Raw genomic sequence first — 21,158 nt, forward strand, 5'->3', positions numbered from 1 at the left:
TGTTGTTGTTGTTGTTGTTGTTGTTGTTGTTGTTGTTCTTCTTCTTCTTCTTCTTCTTCTTCTTCTTCTTCTTCTTCTTCTTCTTCTTCTTCTTCTCGTCTTCTTCCTCCTCCTCCTCGTCTTCCTCCTCCTCCTCCTCCTCTTCCTTCTACATGAGGATATTATTTCCTCAGTGAGAAATATTACTTATCTTCAAATACTCATCTATTAATTTAATACCTGAGAAAAAGAATACATCACAATTGACTGAAAATTAGGACAAACCTTAAGAAGCCTGGAGGCTGCTTGCAAGGTTGAAAGGAAAGTTAGCATGTGCTTTCTTATTCTACAGGGCTGAAAACCAGGACAAGTTATGTACCTGTACTGGATGACATCAGTACACCAAAGTGAAACCTTTTATCTATTGCAAAATTATTCATAATAACAGAAACACAGGACCAACCTGAGTTCCACAAACACATAAATATGTAAAAAGTATCATAAACAGTAACTTCTGTGGGATGCTTTACATCCTGAAAAAGGAAAAGAAATCCAGCTGGAATATCATGAGTTATTATTAAGAATAGGACAAATGAAACTAAAGAATATTATTATTACAAGCAACAGAAAGCCGCCACATTTTCCTAATTATTTGGGCATTTAAAAAAGTTGAATGTTGAATGCATAGAATAAAAATAAAATGTTTAGGAAGGGCTAGATGAGAAAGGGGTGTGGAAAAATGACTGCCCAAAGTATGAAGTTTTAGTTAGTGGCTGGAGAGATGACTCAGCCTCAGTTAAGATGTACTGATATTACAGGAGACTAGATTTTGGGTCCCAAAACTGATACAGGCAATCAGTTCGAGGGTACTAGACACCTTCTGGGCCCTGAGGGCACTGTACTTCTATGCACAGACCTCACAGAGGTACATACACATAATATAATGACCATAGTTATAGTCTCTATTCTAAAGTGGTTGAGCAGGTTTCCTTAGTTTTTTTCCCCCAGAGAAATAAAAATTTAAGTAAAAGTGTCCAAAGTTTAGTTTAGCTATCCTACAATATGTGTGTTTTGAAGACACAAATTTTATGTCACACACACATATGTATGTATCTAGAATATATAATGTTTAAAAAGTTGTATTTAAGTTTATGTCTATTTGTTTTTTGCATGTGCACAATGTGCATGTAGTGCCCTAATAGTCCAGAAGGGGGCATCAGATCCTCTGGAACTGGAGTGATGATGCTGAAGGCATGTGAAGGCAAGATCAACAGTGCTCTGGATCCCTGAGTGATCTCTCTAGCTTCACAGTCTTTTTATCAACTAAAAAACAATCAAATACTTAAGGGGCCGAATATAATAATACCCTGATGTTATAGAGAATATTAGATTCTATTCATCTGAAAAAACAGTATATATATGAAAGTGCCATGAGAAGAGTATCTATGTATCTATGTATCTTTGTATGTATGTATGTATGTATGTATGTATGTATGTATGTATGTATGTATGTATCTATCTATCTATCTATCTATCTATCCATCTATCTATCTTTTAATGCTCAGTCAGACCAGGTCTCACTATATAGCCCTGGCCAGCCTTGAAAGCAAGATTCATGAACACATCATGAATCAATTTGACTCCACTAATGTGACAACTGAGACTTCCATTTTCAGTCCTTCTTAGAGCTTCCTCGTGTCTCTGGAGTAGCGATTTTCCTGTGAGTTATTTGGGGTGTGACCTCTGTTGCCTTACATGTGCCTGAATGTGCTTTATATCATCAGCCAGTGCATAAAAAATGTAAGCTTTTGAATTGCGTTCATCATAGCCATACTTCTTTGTGTGTTTTAGCAGACACTGACTTTTGAGTAGGCAAAAGTCAATGTGGAAATTCAAAGTAAAATAGACAAAGTCACTAACTAATGTCCACACTATCCCCCTACCCCCTTTTTAAGATTGAGGAATACATTTGACACTGCTGTGTTATTCCAGAATTGTGTAGAGGGCTTTCCTATAGAGTGCCAGCTTGTATTCCCCACTCTCTCTGCAGACTCAAAGCACAACATAAGAATGCAGCGTGATGAGGGAAAAGCCAGAGGCTTTAATGGCTGCAATAATGAGGTGAGGCTTTGGGATGAAGGAAAACTTTCTGTAAATGAAATCATGGGACTCATTAGGTTAACAAGGTGACAAACTCTTGGGACAAGTTTTCAGAGTTCCTTGGTGAGTCTTATGAGTTGCAGTTATAGGCAGACTTCTGATGAAAGTTGAGATCTCTGGGGAAATTAAGAGACTAAAGAGTTGAGTGTCACCCTGGGGTTGAAAACTGTCACTGTTCCAGAGTATATTTCGGGAGACTCCTGAGGAAAGGAAAGACTCAGCAGATGTGATGTGGTTTGTGAAGCGAGAGCTAGAATAAGCCTGTAGTACCATGTTTCCTCAACTCTGCTTTAGATGAATGAATGTGATTGGAAAAATCTCTCCTTTAAAATACAGAAGGAGGGAGGTACCTGGGAGGGAGGGGGCAGTGAAAAGGGGGGACAGGATCAGGTGTGGGAAGAGATGGGGAGAAGTACAGAGGGTCAGGAAAGTGAACTGAGGTGTGTAGCAGTGGGGGATGCGGAACTGGAAATAGAGATTAGAAAGTCCTAGACACCAGGAAAGCAAGAGGCTCCCAGGACCCAACAGGGATGACATTAGCTGAAATACCCACCCAAGGGGGGAGAGAATCTGTAGAGACCACATCAGAGGTTAGGCACAGCTCCCCTGTTGTGAGATGGGGCCATCCACCCATCTTAAAAATATCAATACAGAGTCATTCCTGTCTAACGGAAATGCAGGCACAAAGAGTGGATCAGAGACTGAAGGAAAGGCATCTAGAGACTGCCCCACCTAGGGATCCATCCCATCTGCAGACTGCAAACCCAGACACCATTGCTGATGTCAAGAAGCACTTGCTGACAGGAGGCTGGACTAGCTGTCCCCTCAGAGGCTCTGCTAGAGCCTGACCAATACAGATGCAGATGCTTGCAGCCAATCATTGGACTGAGCACAGGGAGCCCAATGGAGGGATTAGGGAAAGGACTGAAGGAGCTAAAGGGATTTGCAACCCCATGGGAAGAGCAACAATGCCAACCAACCAGACCCCCCAGATCTCCCAGGGACTAAACCACCAACCACAGAGTACACATGAGGGGACGCATGGCTCCAGCTGGATATGTAGCAGAGGATTACCTTATCTGGCATCAATGGTAGGAGAACTGCTAGGTCCTGTGGAGGCTTGATGATCCAGTGTAGGGAAATGCTAGGCCACTGAGGCAGGAGTGGATGGGCAGGTTGGGGAGCACCCACCTTGAGGCAGGACATGGGGAAAGAGATAGGCTTTGTGTAAGGGAAATGAGAAGGGGGATAACATTAGAAATGCAAATAAATAAAATAACCAATAGAAATATGGAAGAAAGGAAAAAAGTTCAAAAAATAAAATTTTTGTATTTTACTTGCAAATTGTATCTTTCCTTGCAAGTGTTCATTGCAATGAGTCACTGGTCTGTTTTGAGGCCTCTGGCTTCAGCTACACTATCAATACTGGATCCTCACAAGGACTCCTCCAGGAGTTGTTGCCCTGTGTCATGGAGCTCCTGAGTCTGAAGGACGGGCCCTTTCTCTCAGTCCAGCAGGTCACAGATGAGGGAGATGTTCGAGTGGGCCAACACAAAGCTTTTCATCTGGGCCTGGGAGCTGGTCAGCCTGCCAGCTTTCCTGGGTCGGTACCACCAGACAGAGCTCTCTAGCACTGGCCCAAGCCAGCTTACCCAGTGCTTCAGTTGGCAAGAGGTAGGGTCCTTTCTCCTGCTCTCACGTCCTTGGGTCAGTTCACCTGCACATCTACCACCGCGGTCAGCTCTACTGTACTGCCCAGGAGAGGAATAGGCCCACTCACCTCACAGGGGACAGTGAGGGCCAAAGAGGAGCATCTCTGTCTCATCCATGTTACCCCATGGCAGATGAGGGGTGGGGCCAGCTCTCCGGAGTGCTGCAGCCAGTGAGGTGGCAGGAGCAGCCATCCTGCTCTAGTGACCTCTGGGCATCAGGTGAGGGGGCACAGAGGGAGAAGGGCATCTCTTCCTCACCTATTCCACCACACACAAGGTGAAGAATGGGGTGAGCTCTTTCATTTCTATTTTCAAAAAACTTTAAATTACTGATGTTCCTCAACTTATAGTAGGGATGTATTAAGATGAACACGCTGTAAGCTGGAAGCTTTGATTCTTTGCTTTTTTGTGTATGTGTGTGTGTGTGTGTGTGTAGGTGAGTGTATGAGTGTGTGTATGTGCTGTATGTGTAAGTGTCTGCAGGGGCAGAAGGAAGATAGTGGATCCTCAGGAACAGTGGTTGCAACAGGTGTGAGCTGCGTGATAAGATGCTGGGAACTCAACTCAGGTTTTCTGAAAAGCAGCAAGCACTCTTAAACACAAGGAAATTTCCAGAGAGAAAATGGAGAAGGTAAGGAGAGTAGGTTCAGATGAATACAGGTTTTAGACTCAGAAAGAGATGGTTCACAATTCCCTTTTATTTTCCAACTTGAGCTACAGAAACTTTGAAAAACTTTCTCTGATCCATTTGTCTACCTGTCTGTTTATCTATCTGTCTATCTATCTATCTATCTATCTATCTATCTATCTATCTATCTATCTATCTATCTATCTATCTATCTATGTATCTATCTATCTATCTATCTATCTATCTATCTATCTATGTATCTATCTATCTATCTATCTATCTACCTATCATTTTATATATGAGTGCTTGTTCCTGGGATGTGATCTAGGAAGGAATAATGAAAATTAGGATCCACAGCTCAGTCACCTGTGCACAGATGGTACACACACACACACACACACACACACACACACACACACACACACAGAGGTACATATGAATAAAAAAGATTTTTTAAAAACTTTTAGTTTATAACATGTTCATCTCAATATAGCTCTGTTGTAGGTTGAGAAACAAGTCATATACAGATTTAAAGACAGAAACAAGTTCTCTGTCTTGGACTGCAGGAAGTTTTTAAGACACAGATTGTTTATTGCAAAGGGTGTTTGAAAGTGTTTTACAATTTTATTTCTAGCTGATATAATTTCATCTTCACTTTATTTAGTTTTTTCAAATGTAATTTTATAGCAATATACCAATTAATATTTTACTTTAAACTCTAGGTCTTCTATGGAGAACGAATCCTACATTTAAGCCTAAAGTCATTTTTTCTAAAACATATGATTGATTTATGTATTCTCTGTGTCTCTGACTTGATAGATGTCCTCATAGGTGTGAACTGTCCAGCCAACCCTGCCCTGCTGAAGGCTTCATTCTTTAAAACTTCTTCCCAAGAGTCAAGTGTTTTGATGACAGACAAAATCAGTAACTAAAACAACTTCCAATAAAACACCAACCATAAGTAACCTACAAAGTTTACAGTATCATTAAGGGACGTGCTGGGGGTGGGGTGGGACAAGCATGAGGTTATGTAGTTTTTATTACTTTGTAGTAGAGCTTGAGGTCAAATATGGTGATTCACCCAAGAGATCTTTTGTTGTGGAGAATAGTTTTTGCTATCCTGGGTTTTTTTGTTATTCTAGATGAATTTGAGAATTTCTCTTTCTAGATCTATGAAGAATTGATTTGGAATTTTAATAGGGTTTGCATTGACTCTGTAGATTGCTTTTAGCAAGATGGCCATTTTTACTATACTATCCTGCCAATCTGTGAGCATGGGAGATCTTTCTATCTTCTAAGATCTCCTTCGATTTCTTTCTTCAGAGGCTTGAAGTTCTTGTCATACAGATCTTTCATTTGTTTGGTTAGAGTCACACAAAGGTATATAATATTATTTGTGACTATTGTGAAAGGTGTCATTTCCCTAATTTCTTTCTCAGCTTGTTTATCCTTTGAGTAGAGGAAGGCTACTGATTTGTTTGAGTTAATTTTATATCCAGCCACTTTGCTGAAGTTGTTTATCAGCTTTAGGAGTTCTCTGGTGGAAGTTTTGGGGTTGCTTAAGTATATGATCATATCAGTCAAAATAGTGATATTTTGACTTCTTCCTTTCCAATTTGTGGACCTTTGACCTCCTTTTGTTGTCTGATTGCTCTGGATAGGACTTCAAGTACTATATTTAATAGACAGGGAGAGAAGGGACAGCCTTGTCTGGTCCCTGATTTTAGTGGGATTGCTTCAAGTTTTTCTCCATTTACTTTGATATTGGCTACAGGTTTGCAGTATATTGCTTTTACTTTGTTTAGGTATGGGCCTTGGATTCCAGATCTCCCCAAAACTTTTATCATGAAGGGATGCTGGATTTTGTCGAAAGCCTTTTCAGTATCTAATGAAATGGCCATGTGGTTTTTTTTCCTTGAATTTGTTTATGTAGTGGATTACATTGACTGATTTCTGTATATTGAACCATCTCTGCATCCCTTGGATGCAGCCTATTTGATTGTGGTGAATTATTGCTTTGATGAATTCTTGGATTTGGTTGGCCAGGATTTTGTTGAGCATTTTTGCATTAATGTTCATAAGGGAGATTGGCCTGAAGTTCTCTTTCCTCATTAGTTCTTTGTTTAGTTTAGGTATAAGCTTTATTCTGGCTTCATAGAATGAGTTGGGTAGTGTTCCTTGAGTTTCTATTTCATGGAATAGTTTGAAGAGTATCGGTATTAACTTTTCTTTGAAGATCTGATAGAATTCCCCATTAAACCCATCTGGTCCTGGGCTTTTTTTTTTTAATGGGAGACTATTAATGACTGCTTCTATTTCCTCAGAACTTATGGAACTATTTAGATGGTTTATCTGATCCTGTTTTAACGTTGCACCTGGTGTGTATCTAGAAAGTTGTCCACTTCTTCCAGATTTTCAAATTTTTTGAGTATAAGCTGTTGTAGTATGACCTGATGATTTTTTTTATTTCTACAGTTTCTGTTGTTATGTCTCCCTTTTCATTTCTGATTTTATTAATTTGGGTAGTGCCTCTGTGCCCTCTGGTTAGTCTGGCTACGGATTTATCTATCTTGTTTATATTCTCAAAGAACCAGCTCCTGGTTTTGTTGATTCTTTGTATAGTTCTTTTAGTTTGTATTTGGTTAATTTACCAACCCTGAGTTTGATTATTTCCTGCCGTCTACTCCTCTTGGGTGTATTTGCTTCTTTTTGTTCTAGAGCTTTCAGGTGCACTGCCAAGCTGTTAATGTAAGCTCTCTCCATTTTCTCTTTTGAGGCACTCAGTGCTATGAGTTTCCCTCTTAGCACTGATTTCATTGTGTCCCATAAATTTTGGTAGGATGTGTCTTTATTTTCATTAAATTCTACAAAGTATTTAATTTCTTTATTTCTTCCTTGACCAAGCTATCATTGAGAAGATCATTGTTCAAAGTCCATGTGTATGTGTGTTTTCCATTGTTTTTGTTTGAACTTAAGACCAGCCTTAGGCCATGGTGATCTGATAAGATGCATGGAATAAGTTCAATATTTCTGTATCTGTTGAGGCCTGTTTTGTTACCAATTATATGGTCAGTTTCGGAGAGGGTACCATGAGCTGCTGAGAAGAAGGTATATTCTTTTGCTTTAGGATGGAATGTTCTATAAATATCTGTTAGATCCAGTTGGTCCATAACCTCAGTTAGTTTCACTGTGTCTCTGTTTAGTTTCTGTTTCCATGATTTGTCTATTGTTGAGAGTGGGGTGTTGAAGTCTCCCACTATTATTGTGTGGGGTGCAATGTGTGCCTTGAGCTTTAGTAAAGTTTCTTTTATGAATGTTGGTGCCCTTGCATTCGGAGCATAGATGCTCACAATTGAGAGTTCATCTTAGTACACCTTTCCGTTGACCAGTATGAAGTGTCCCTCCTTATCTTTTTTTGAAAACTTTTAGTTGAAAGTCAATTTTATCTGATATAAGAATGGCCACTCCAGCTTGTTTCTTGGGACCATTTTCTTGGAAAGTTGTTTTCCAACCTTTGACTCTGAAGTAGTGACTGCCTTTGTCACTGAGGTGGGTTTCTTGTATGCAGCAAAGTTTTGGGTCCTGTTTATGTAGTCAGTCTGTTAGTCTATGTCTTTTTATTGGGGAATTGAGACCATTGATGTTAAGAGATATCAAGGAAAAGTGATTGTTGCTTACTGTTATCTTCTTTGTTAAAGGTGAAATTCTGTTTGTGTGGCTATCTTCTTTTGGGTTTGTTGAAAGATGATTACTTTATTGCTTTTTCTAGGGTGTGGTTTCCTGCCTTGTGTTGGTATTTTCTACCTAGTATCCTTTGCAGAACTGGATTTGTGGAAAGATATTGTGTAAATTTGCTTTTGTCATGGAATGTCTTGTTTTCTCTATCTATGGTAATTGAGAGTTTTGCTGGGTATAGTAGTCTGGGCTGACATTTATGTTCTCTTAGGGTCTGTATGACATCTGCCTAGAATCTTCTAGCTTTTCTAGGTTCTGGTGAGAAGTCTGGTGTAATTCTGGTAGGTCTTCCTTTATATGTTACTTGACCTTTTTCTCTTACTGCTTTTAATATTCTTTCTTTGTTTAGTTCATTTGGTGTTTTGATTATTATGTCCCGTGAGGATTTTCTTTTCTGGTCCAGTCTGTTTGGAGTTCTGAAGGCTTCTTGTATGTTCATGGGCATCTCTTTCTTTAGGTTCAGGAAGTTTTCTTCTATAATTTTGTTGAAGATACTTGCTGTCTCTTTAAGATGTAAGTACCCATTCTCTTCTATACTTATAATCCTTAGGTTTGGTCTTCTCATTTTGTCCTGGATTTCCTGGATGTTTTGGGTTACAAGCTTTTTGCATTTTCTTTGTTGAGTCGATGTTTTCTATGCAATCTTCAGCATCTGAGATTCTTTCTTCTATCTCTTGTATTCTGTTGTTGATGCTTGCATTTATGACTCCTGAATTCTTTCCAAGGTTTTCTATCTTCAGAGATGTCTCACTTTGTGATTTCTTTACTGTTTCTTATTGTTACTTCCATTTTTTAGATCCTGGATAGTTTTGTTCAGTTCCTTCACTTATTTTTTTTTTGTGTGTGTGTGTTTTCCTGAAATTCTTTAAGGGATTTTTGTGTTTCCTCTTTAAGGGCTGCTACCCATTGACCCGTGTTTTCCTGTGTTCCGTTAAGGGATTTTTGTATTGCCTCTTTAGGGATTTTTGTGTTGCCTCTTTAAGGGCGTCTACCTGTTGACCCATGTTCTCCTGTGTTTCATTAGGGGATTTTTGTGTTGCCTCCTTAAGGGCTTTTGCCTGTTGATACATGTTCTCCTGTAATTCCGTATGGGATTTTTGTGTTGCCTTTTTAAGGGCTTCTAGCTATTGACATGTTCTCTCGTATTTCTTTAAGGGAGTTATTTATGTCCTCCTTGAAGTTCTCTATCAGCATCATGAGATGTGATTTTAAATACAGCTCTTGCTTTTCCAATGTGATGGGGTATTCAGGATTTGCTGTTGTGGGAGAACTGGGTTCTGATGGTGCCATGTTTCCTTGATTTCTGTTGGTAATGATCTTGTGTTTGCCTTTGGTCATCTATCTCTAGTGTTAGCTGGTCTTGCTGTCTCTTACTGTGGCTTCTCTGTCCTCAAGCCTGTGTATCTGTTCTCCTGGGATTCCGGTTCTCTCTAATGACCTGCATACAGCTGGTTCTCCTGGAAGTATCAGGAGATGGAGTCTTCCCTGTGGCAGACCTGGCAAGGGTCAAATGCCCTATGTGCTGCTGGTTCACAAATGCCCTGTGTGCTGCTGGTTTTCTACTAGGTAGTACCAGGAGATGGGGTCTTCCTTGTGGCAGAACTGGCATGGGTCTTCCACAGCAGAGTAATGGGGTAGGCGGCAGCAGAGGAGTGCATTTCAATCTTTTTGAGGAACCTTCACATTTTCCACAACCTATCCATCCACTTTTAGCTCCCTTTGTAAATATGTTGCTCATGTCCACATTCTCAACAACACTTGTCAACTTTTCTGTTACTCTTCTGATAAGTTCACTCCTACAAGTGGCATCTTATTGTGGTTTTAATTTTCATTTTTGTGGGATTTGCTGATATTAAATGTTTACCGTTTGCATATACACTCCCCCCCCCCAATTTGGCCAGTTTATATTTTATACCATACACATAAAACCATATAAAACTTTTCCTCAAAAAGGTATTATCCACTGTATTCTTTATTCTTTCTTATAATATATACCTTGAAGTTTATTGATTGTTCAAAGTAAGTGTCTCCATAGCAATTTCATTCAAATATAATATATTTGAACATGTCTCCATCATCCTGATTTCTATCATTTGCTCTACTTTTCCCTTGCCAAAGTTCTGTTACTCTTTGTAAACATTTCCCCTATTTTCACTACCTAAAACCACTTGCGGGAGCTTTCACATGATCAGCCCAGTACTTGCACCGGGCAGCTTCAAAGCTCCTATAATAGCATTCCCAGAGGATCCATTGCTATCTTCTGTCCTTCACGGATGCGTGCGCATGTGCACACACACACACACACACACACACACACACACACACCAATTAAACCAAGCTTCCGCTTCCAAGGGAAAGCGTGCAACATATGTTGTTCCGAGTCTGGCTGACTTTGCTTGTGGATGAAGAGGTCCAGTTCCACTGTTTTCATGAGACATGCCTATGTCCCACATTGTTTTCGGCTTACGTGAAGGCAACATGTCTTGTCTAATTTTAAATTTTAAAAAGCATTTAATTGTATGTGCATGTACACCATGTACGTGCATAAGCCTTTGGAGAGGAGAAGAGGCATTGAACTTAACAGATGGTTATGGTCTGCCATGTGGAAGCTGTGAACGTCTTCATTTTTATAAAGTGACATAATTATGGATTTGACCAAACGAGTGTAAGAGGAGGGAGCCCTCCTCTTTCCTGTTGAAAGACAGCTGTTTTCAGTTGCAGTGGTCTGAACAGGAATGGCCCCGTATGTGTGGATGCTTGGCCTTAGGGAGTGGCAATAGTGGGGCCTTATTGGAGCAGGTGTGACCTTGTGGGAGGAAGTGTGTCACTGTGGAGGTGGGCTTTGAAGTCTCCTGTGCTCAAGCTAGGCCTAGTGTGGCAGTCTCCTTTTCCTGTCTGAGGATCCAGCTGTAGAACGCTCAGCTCCGTCTCCAGCACCATGTCTACCTGCGTGCCCCCATGCTTTCCACCAGGGTGATAATGGGCTAAACCTCTGAGAAGTGTAAGAGAGCCTCACTTAAGTGTTTTCCTATAAAAGAGTTACCATGGTCACAGTGATGGCAACCTTGACTCAGACACTAGTGAGTGACGATGTGGCTCAGCAGAACTTTCCCTCAGAGTGACAGATGTTTCCTCATGGAACAGGCTATTTCTAGTGTTTGAGCCTTGGTGCAGGACCAGACACAGTCCTTGTGGGCTTCTGTGATGCACTTCAGGTTCTGAGCTCCTTCCTTAGATTATCATGTCACCTCAGAGCTCTTGTGTGACAGGTTCAATGGGAATGCAGGGAGCTGTACCCAAGCCTGGGAAGGGCAGGACAGGAGGTACATAAAAGAATAAAAGAATGCTCAAGATACATATTTGTTTCAGGACCATGTCACATGGGTCTATGAAATAAACAACCTGTATTAATCCCAACTGTTTAATACATTCATAAAATTGTGATACAAAATGTATACTTGAAAGATGGCATCTACTTCTTCAAGGGAGAGGACAGTGAGGAGGGTAGTTAGAACACAGTTTCTTGTGACTTGTTTGAGGTAGAAAGTTTGTATGTCTACCTGAGATACAGTTCTTTAAGTGTTGAGTGTCAAAGTTTAAAGTCAGACAATGTTTGCTTCAGGGACAGAGATTTGATAAGCAAGGAGTCTAAATTAACATGCTCCCCTAGACCACACAAATGACAGAAAATGAGTACAATAAATGAGATCAGAAGTGAGCATGGGGGCATCTGTATGGGTTTTTTTTTGAAAAGTGAGTCTGTTATTGTCTCAATGTGTCTCTGTTCTGTTTTTGATTCATATGTATGTGTGTGTGGTGTGAACATATGAATGCATGCATGTTTGCATCTGTGTGAGTGAGTGTATCTGTGGATGGAGGCCTTCCCCTTTGAGCCATCTTGCTAGCCCTCACAATCCTCAATTTCTTAACTTTTAGTTTGTGTGTATCTTTATATTTATTTAAATGGATAGATATAATATAGTTACATCTTTGAAAATCTCATCTATTGTACTTTTAAGGCAGGGTCTTTCATTGTAGCCCAGGGTGGCCTAGAACTTACTATGTAGAACAGGCTACTGTCAAATTTATACATGTCTTCTTGCCCTTGCCTCTAAAATGCTAGGACTTAGGGGATGAGAAATTATGCATGGTTACTCTATCTTTTAACAGTATGTTTTGGTAATTTATACTTAAATCATTATTGACAGAATTCAATTTAACCATATAAATGTATAAATGTTTCAGAATTATTTTCCAGTTTTTCCCCTTTTCTGTCTTCCATTTTTTGCATATCAGTTATACTTCTTTTAAAATCTACAGTATCTGTTCTTGAATTTTCAAAATGCTTCTTTTAAAAAAAATAAAACTTAGGCCCATTTACAAATGACACTGTAGCAACACTTTTTGTGTAATACAGACATGTAAGAGAATTCCCATCCCCTTTCCTCCTGCTTTAGAGAAAAACATCTCCTCCCAGGAAGCACTGATGGTAATTGTGTGCTTCACATTCTCCATGTCCATTGGATTCTGTCAGACTAACTACATGGGAAAACATTGATTTCTGTGTAACTGGGTGATAATCTAAGAGAGGAAAAGGTTCAATTACAAATTATGGTCACATGTATTTTGAGAAGAAAGTCAGTTTTCATTTGTTTTAAATGTTAGATTTTAGATGTTTGAGTTGAGATTCATAGTGACCAAAGCTAATGTCAGTTTTGAGAAACAAAGTTTAATAAATACCCCCCAGATACTGAGCTGGGGTTCCCTGATTGTTGCAAAGGAAAACACAGGGCCCAGCCTTCTTCCTGAACAAGAAACCCTTGTGAGTCCTCATAATAATCCCTCCTCTTGGGAATCTGAGGCAGAAAATTGAGATGATGTTCATTCTTGACTACATACTGAGTCTGAGGTTACTGGAATACTTTATATCTTGCCTTAAAAATAAGATACAAAAGCTGGGAGAGATGGGTTAGAGCATCAGCTGCTCCCCCAAAAGACCTTTGTTTGATCATTTACACATGGTGCCTAACAACCACCTGTAACTTCACCTCCAGGAACTGATGCCCTCTTCTGATATTTACAGACCCAAGGCACAAAATGGTGCATGGATATAAAACGTCCATACCCATAAAATAAATATAAATTAAAGAAAAGGGAATCAAACCAAGAACAACAGCAAAAGAGCAATCCTGACCATGTATGGGATGAGGCCACATTCCCATGAACTGATTAGAGTGAATCTGTGAAAAGGAACTTAAGAATTTCACTGAAAACAGAGAAGACTCCAACTATAAATACATACACATAAAGGCAGTCCCAGAGCCAGGAGACAAAGATCTGTGAGGAAAAATGTCACACTGTGGAGCTTGTTAGGAGAAAGTGACATTGTCAGAGAGAAGGGCTGAAGTATGCAAATCCCAAAAGGTAGCTCTGAGTATTATGGTGATGAGGCTTAGCACTGACATAGGACACTCCCTCTTCTGGACCATTGAAAACATCCACTGAAAATCCAGCAGCAGTATGGTATTCACAGAAAAATAGAGGCAGAGCCACAGGACTTGGTTAAGGAGAACAAGTCTGTTCCACAAGGGTATTTCCCAGTCACCTAATACACACAGTGCTCCTGGCAGTGTGTGTGGATGAAACACTTGGCTCTGACAACCATCAGAGTCACACACTGTGGTCTTCAAGGACTCAGTTCTTCCTCCCACAATAAAGTTTCTGTAGAGCTAACTTCATATCTTTGTTCCTCAGACAGTAGACAACTGGATTCAAGGAAGGTGTGACTACAGAGTAGAAAATAGATGCCAGGCGACCCAGAGTCGGGGAGTACTGAGAGGCCGGCCTCAGGTACACAAAGCTTCCTGTTCCATAAAACAGGATGACTGTGGTGAGGTGAGAGGAGCAGGTAGAAAAGGCTTTCCACCTGCCATCCACTGAGGGGATGCGAAGAACTGTGGCCACAATGCCAATATAGGAGACCACTGTGAGGGCGAAGGCGCTCATGACAGTGCAGGTGCCAACAGCAAATCCCACCTCCTCATTGACATGGTAATCGGTACAGGAGAGTCTCATGACAGGAGGGATGTCACAGAAGAAGTGTTCAACAACATTGGGTCCACAGTAGGGGAGGGAGAACGTGTTGAGAGTGTGAAATGTTGAGTAGCAAGCCCCACCCACCCAGGCAGTGACCACCAATGCAAAGCAATATTTCTGGCTCATGATGGTTCCATAGAGCAGTGGTCTGAGGATGGCCAGGCACCGGTCATAAGCCATGGCTGTGAGCAGAAAGCATTCAGTACATGCAAATGTAAAAATTATGTAAAGCTGTGCTACACATTCGAGATAGGAGACGACCCCTGAGCCTGTGAAGGATACAACCACTGCCTTGGGGATGGTGGCTGAGGTGTAGCACATGTCCAGGAAAGACAAATTCTTCAGGAAGAAGTACATGGGAGAGTGGAGCCGACTGTCTCTCATCACAGCCGTGATGATGGAGAGGTTCCCCAGGAGGCCAAATGTGTAAAGGAGCAAGAAAAATGGGATGACCACCAATCTCAGCTGTGGGACATCTGAGAAGCCCCTGAGGATGAAGTGAGTCACTGTTGTGTAATTGGACATGTCTGCTCAAAATGTGTTCAGATGCAGTGCCACACACAGCTGAGGGAGGGAACAGAAATAATAGGCTATTTCAGGACATGTGTATGGAAGTCTATGTTGACTACAGTGACTTTTATCGGAAAACTAAGATGATGAAGTAGCCTATCTAAATGGCATGTTGATGAATTGATTAAGAGGAGGGTGATTGTATTAGGGAGGAGCAGGAGGGGTGAAAGGGAATAGAGTGAGGGAGAGAGGGGGAAGAACAGAGGTAGAAAGGAGAAGAGGAGAGGAGATAGATGGTTGAGGAGCAGGAAGGGGGAGAGGAGACACCAGTCACAGTTCTCTTCCTCTTAAGCATTGTATGGCTTCAGGGAGAAAGCATTTTCCTGTATATACTTCAGATTTTTTTTTTTACATTTATGTGTGTATAAATGTATGTAGTTGAATCTGTGTATTAATATCTATATCTATGTTTATATATGTGTGTCTATATATCTATATAAACTCTCCATCTCTCTCTCTCTCTCTCTCTCTCTCTCTCTCTCTCTCTCTCTCTCTCTCTCTCTCTCTCTCTAGATCTTAGTTTTCCAAATAGAGTAGAGTTAAGCCTGAGGCAAAGAACTCTAATCCTGGCCTCAAGTAGCGTTCTGCCTTTTGTTTCATGGATTTCTAGGTGTTGGAGAGGGTCGAGTGGGCTGCCCAAGCTCAAGGAGAGTAGAGGTGTGTTTGTCTCATAGGCGGAGCTCATTTGGAGTTGTCTATGATTACCTTGTCTGAGTTCTTTCTTGTCTTCTCTCCTCTGATGCCCTGACTCCTGCTCTTCAGACATCTAGGCTGTGTTCTCTTTCTGTTGCCTCCTCAGCCTTCCAAGTAAAGGCACACTGCTTTCTCCTTCATTCTCCCAACCATCTCCACAAGACTGAATGTAGATCAAGTCTAGTGAGGGTCTCTATGTACAGCCCACCACCATCTACTCAGTGACTCCAGCCCTCAGAAATCCGGGTCTAACATGGATGCGAAACTTCCTTCCTCAGCAGAATCTGAGGACCTGGCAGTTTCTAGTGGTTGGTATGTTGTATAGCTTAATAAATCTGTTTTATTGTTTTCCTCTGTCAATTTGTTTTTTGGAGACAAGTTTCCCCCTATGGCAGCAGAGTCAGTCCCAGCCCTACTTGGTCTGTGACATACATAAGAGGCCGGGTCCTTCCTCTGCTGCCTTGAACCAGAGAAAACAACTCACAATCCTGCAAACTCAGATGGCTAACTACTGACATCTGTGAGTACCGTTGAGAAGATGGCTTAAGATAAAGTCTTACTGAGTTAGTCATCAGTTAACTGGCCTTGAGTTCACTCTCTGGTCAAGAAAGCCTTAAACTTGCAATGCTCCTGCCTCTGACTCAGAAGTAGCTGGGCTGACAGTCTTGTATCATCAGGCCAATGTTAATATTCTGAGCTAGATGGAAGACACTTAGACAACTTTAGAAACAGAGCTTTATAGCAGTTGGTATTCCAGTCTATAGTCAAGCCTGCTTAGCAAGAAGTGTGTGTCTTGTCTTGTGCCCAGTTGATGGTATATGCTATGACACAGTGGTGAAATTATGCTCAGAGTTGTTGTGATAGAAAAAAGTGGTCACCTTCCCCCCCCCCCGTATATAATATTTTCCTATAAATTTGTAGACCTTCAATTTTCCTAAAAGAAATACCAGATAAACAGTACACACATCTCACAATGAGGCACAGAGGAGATTTTGTTTTATCTCCCTTAGCTCTCACCTGGTGGAATGATGCTCACTGTCTGTGTTCCCAGGTCATCAAGTGGTGAGATGGACAGTAGGACAGTCTCTCAGGCAGTAAGGCAGTTGTCCTGGCAAGAACTTGCTGGAGGTCTGGATGGATGAATCTGTCTGATTCCCTTTACATGTCTTAAGTATTGTGAAACAGTTCACCTGCCAGTCCATCTGGGAAAGGCAAGAGCGTGCTTTTAGCTCTCGGGGGAGCTGGCTGTGGGAATTTGTCTGGTTCCTGCCACGTCCCATGGACTAAGACTTCTCAGGGTCCCTGTGGGTTATCTCAGAGACTTAAGACAGAATGTTTCCTGAGGCCACATGAAAATAATAGTTGGTACAATAAAACCTGGTTTGATTTTTAAAAACCTCAGTCTTGAGTCCTTGAGATAGACATTTATTTTAAGACACAAATATCTGTATACTGTGGAGACCACAAACATGAAATCAAATGCCCTGAACTCATCATTTTCTTTGTCCAGGTTCTTAGGGTTTTTAGAATCATCAACCAAGCTCAGTGCACCCTTGTATTTGCTCCTGTGACCTGTGACCCCAAACATTTGGTCACCCACAGCCTTTTTGTACCATGACATCAGCTGTGTGTCATAAGTGGTCACCTGGAGCCTACAGCGCAGTCTCTTTTCAATTGCAACCAAATCTGTCATACTTTTCAATGCATCTAGATTGGGGAACAGAAAGCAGAGCTGGTTAAAAAAATCATACAAAATACAAATAAAAAAATTAAAATTACATTTCAATGTAATCTATATTTACAAAAACAGTTTTGAATAAAAATTTTACAATGATGTCATTTCCTATATTTGTATTAATATATAATTAATATTTTATTTGGTTTAATTATTATGGTAATAGATATTTTCAGTGTTAATCACAGCTGTTGCAGCCAGAAACTTTTCATTTGAAAAGGGGGATCCAGGAAGGTGGAAATCATTTGAAATATAAATAAAGAATATATCTAATAAAAAAAAGAAAATTTATATTGATGCTTTTCAGCGCTGAGATGTATGCCCACTAAATTTCTTTTTTCTTTTTCAGTCTCATTTAGCTCAGGCTAGAATCAAACTATGTACCGGAGAATGACCTTGAACTCCTGAATCTTCTGTCTCCACCTCGTAAGTGCTGGAGAATTGGGAGTTCAAGGTCATTGTCAGCTACCTCTCTTAAACGTTTGGACTTTGTCTCTCACTGAATGACCTGAAACCACCACCACCACCACCACAACCACTATTCATTCACTCATCATTCATTCATTCATTCATTGTTGTTGTTGTTGTTCTCCTCCTCGTCCTCGTCCTCCTCGTCCTCGTCCTCGTCCTCCTCTTCCTCCTTCTCCTCCTCCTCCTCCTCTTCCTTCTACATGAGGATATTATTTCCTCAGTGAGAAATATTCCTTATCTTCAAATACTCATCTATTAATTTAATACCTGATAAAATGAATACATCATAATTGACTGAAAATTAGGATAAACCTTAAGAAGCCTGGAGGCTGCTTGCAAGGTTGAAAGGAAAGTTAGCATGTGCTTTCTTATTCTACAGGGCTGAAAACCAGGACAAGTTATGTACCAGTACTGAATGACATCAGTACACCAAAGTGAAACCTTTTATCTATTGCAAAATTATTCATAATACCAGAAACACAGGACCAACCTGAGTTCCACAAACACATGAATATGTAAAAAATATCATAAACAGTAACTTCTGTGGGATGCTTTACATCCTGCAAAAGGAAAAGAAATCCAGCTGGAATGTCATGAGTTATTATTAAGAATAGGACAAATGAAACTAAAGAATATTATTACTACAAGTAACAGAAAAATGCCACATTTTGCTAATTATTGGGCATTTAAAAAAGTTGAATGCATAGAATAAGAATAAAATATTTAGGAAGGGCTAGATGAGAAAGGGGTGTGGAAAAATGACTGCCCAAAGTATGAAGTTTTATTTAGTGGTTGGAGAGATGACTCAGGCTCAGTTAAGAAGATGTACTGATATTACAGGAGACTAAATTTTGGGTCCCAAAACTGATGCAGGTAATCAGTTCCAGGGCACCAGACACCTTCTGGGCCCTGAGGGCACTGTACTTGTATTCACAGACCTCACAAAGGTACTTACATACAATATAACGACCATAGTTATAGTCTCTATTCTAAAGTGGTTGAGCAGGTTTCCTTAGTTTTTCCCCCCAGAGAAATAAAAATTTAAGTAAAAGTATCCAAAGTTTAGTTTAGCTATCCTACAATATGTGTGTTTTGAAGACACAAATTTTATGTCACACACACATATGTATGTATCTACAATATATAATGTTTAAAAAGTTGTATTTATTTAAGTTTATGTATATTTGTTTTTTGCATGTGCACTATGTGCATGTAGTGCCCTAATAGTCCAGGAGGGGGCATCAGATCCTCTGGAACTGGAGTGAGGATGTGAAGGCAAGATCAACAGTGTTCTGGATCCCTGAGTGATCTCTCTAGCATCACAGTCTTTTTATCAATGAAAAAACAATCAAATACTTAAGTGGCAGAATAAAATAATACCTTGATGTTATAGAGAATATTAGATTCTATTCATCTGACAAAAGATTATATATATGAAAGTGCTATGAGAAGAATATCTATGTATCTATGTATCTATGTATCTTTGTATGTATGTATGTATGTATGTATCTATCTATCTATCTATCTATCTATCTATCTATCTATCTATCTATCTATCTATCTATCTTTTAATGCTTAGTCAGACCAGGTGTCACTATATAGTCCTGGCCAGTCTTGAAAGCAAGATTCATGAACACATCATCATGAAGGAATTTGACTCCACTAATGTGACAGCTGAGACTTCCATTTTTAGTCCTTCTTAGCGCTGCCTTGTGTCTCTGGAGTAGTGACTTTCCTGCGAGTTAATTGGGGTGTGACCTCTGTTGCCTTACATGTGCCTGAACGTGCTTTATATCATCAGCCAGTGCATAAAAAATGTAAGCTTTTGAATTGCGCTCATCATAGCCATACTTCTTTGTGCGTTTTAGTAGACACTGACTTTGAGCAGGCAAAAGTCAATGTGGAAATTCAAAGTAAAATTGACAAAGTCACTAACTGATGTCCACACTATCCCCCACCCCCCTTTTTAAGATTGAGGAATACATTTGACACTGCTGTGTTATTCCAGAATTGTGTAGAGGGCTTTCCTATAGAGTGCCAGCTTGTATTCTCCACTCTCTCTGCAGACTCAATCACAACATAAGAATGCAGCATGATGAGGGAAAAGCCAGAGGCTTTAATGGCTGCAATAATGAGGTAAGGATTTGGAATGAAGGAAAACTTTCTGTAAATGAAATATTTGGACAAAAGTCATGGGACTCATTAGGCTAACAAGGTGACAAACTCTTGGGACACATTATCAGAGTTCCTTGGTGAGTCTTATGAGTTGCAGTCATAGGCAGACTTCTGATGAAAGTTGAGATCTCTGGGGAAATTAAGAGACTAAAGAGTTGAGTGTCACCCTGGGGTTGAAAACTGTCACTGTCCCAGAGCATATTTGGGGAGACACGCCAGGAAAGGGAAGCCCCAGCAGATGTGATGTGGTTTGTGAAACTAGAGCTAGAATAAGCCTGTAGTACCATGTTTCCTCAACTCTGCTTTAGATGAATGAATTTGATTGGAAAAAATCTCTCCTTTAAAAGATAGAAGGAGGGAGGTACCTGGGAGGGAGGGGCAGTGAAAAAGGGGGACAGGATCAGGTGTGGGAAGAGATTGGGAGAAGTACAGAGGGTCAGGAAAGTGAACTGAGGTGTGTAGCAGTTGGGGATGCGGAACTGGAAATAGAGATTAGAAAGTCCCAGACACCAGGAAAGCAAGAGGCTCCCAGGACACAACAGGGATGACATTAGCTGAAATACCCACCCAAGGGGGGAGAGAATCTGTAGAGACCATATCCAGAGGTTAAGTGCAGCCCCTCTGTTGTGAGATGTGACCACCCACCCATCTCAAAAATATTAACACAGAATTAATCCTGTCTCACGGAAATGCAGGCTCAAAGAGTGGAGCAGAGACTGAAGGAAAGGCATCTAGAGACTGCCCCACCTAGGGATACATCCCATCTGCAGACTGCAAACCCAGACACCATTGCTGATGTCAAGAAGCACTTGCTGACAGGAGGCTGGACTAGCTGTTCCCTCAGAGGCTCTGCTAGAGCCTGACCAATACAGATGTGGATGCTCATAGCCAATCAGTGGACTAAGCATCGGGAACACAATGGAAGAGTTAGAGAAAGACTGAAGGAGCTGAAGGGGTTTGCAACCTCATAGGAAGAACAACAATGTCAACCAGCCAGACCCCAGGGACTAAACCACCAACCACACAGTACATACACAGCAGGGGACCCATGGCTCCAGCTGGATATGTAGCAGAGGATTACCTTATCTGGCATCAATGGTAGGGGAACTGCTAGGTCCTGTGGAGGCTTGATGATCCAGTGTAGGGGAATGCTATGCCACTGAGGCAGGAGTGGGTGGGGGAGCACCCTTATTGAGGCAGGGGT

General features: G+C 40.8%; 1 protein-coding gene across 1 annotated transcript; it reads right to left on the reverse strand.

Annotated features, from left to right (window-relative positions):
• Window positions 1–13,908: 13,908 nt before the first annotated feature.
• Window positions 13,909–14,835, reverse strand: LOC127694423 (olfactory receptor 1019-like). The gene has a single exon (XM_052195953.1). The coding sequence runs from the start codon at window positions 14,833–14,835 to the stop codon at window positions 13,909–13,911; it is 927 nt and encodes a 308-aa protein (XP_052051913.1).
• Window positions 14,836–21,158: the final 6,323 nt, after the last annotated feature.

Source organism: Apodemus sylvaticus, chromosome 10, assembly GCF_947179515.1.
Source record: "Apodemus sylvaticus chromosome 10, mApoSyl1.1, whole genome shotgun sequence".
NCBI classification, from domain to species: Eukaryota; Metazoa; Chordata; class Mammalia; order Rodentia; family Muridae; genus Apodemus; species Apodemus sylvaticus.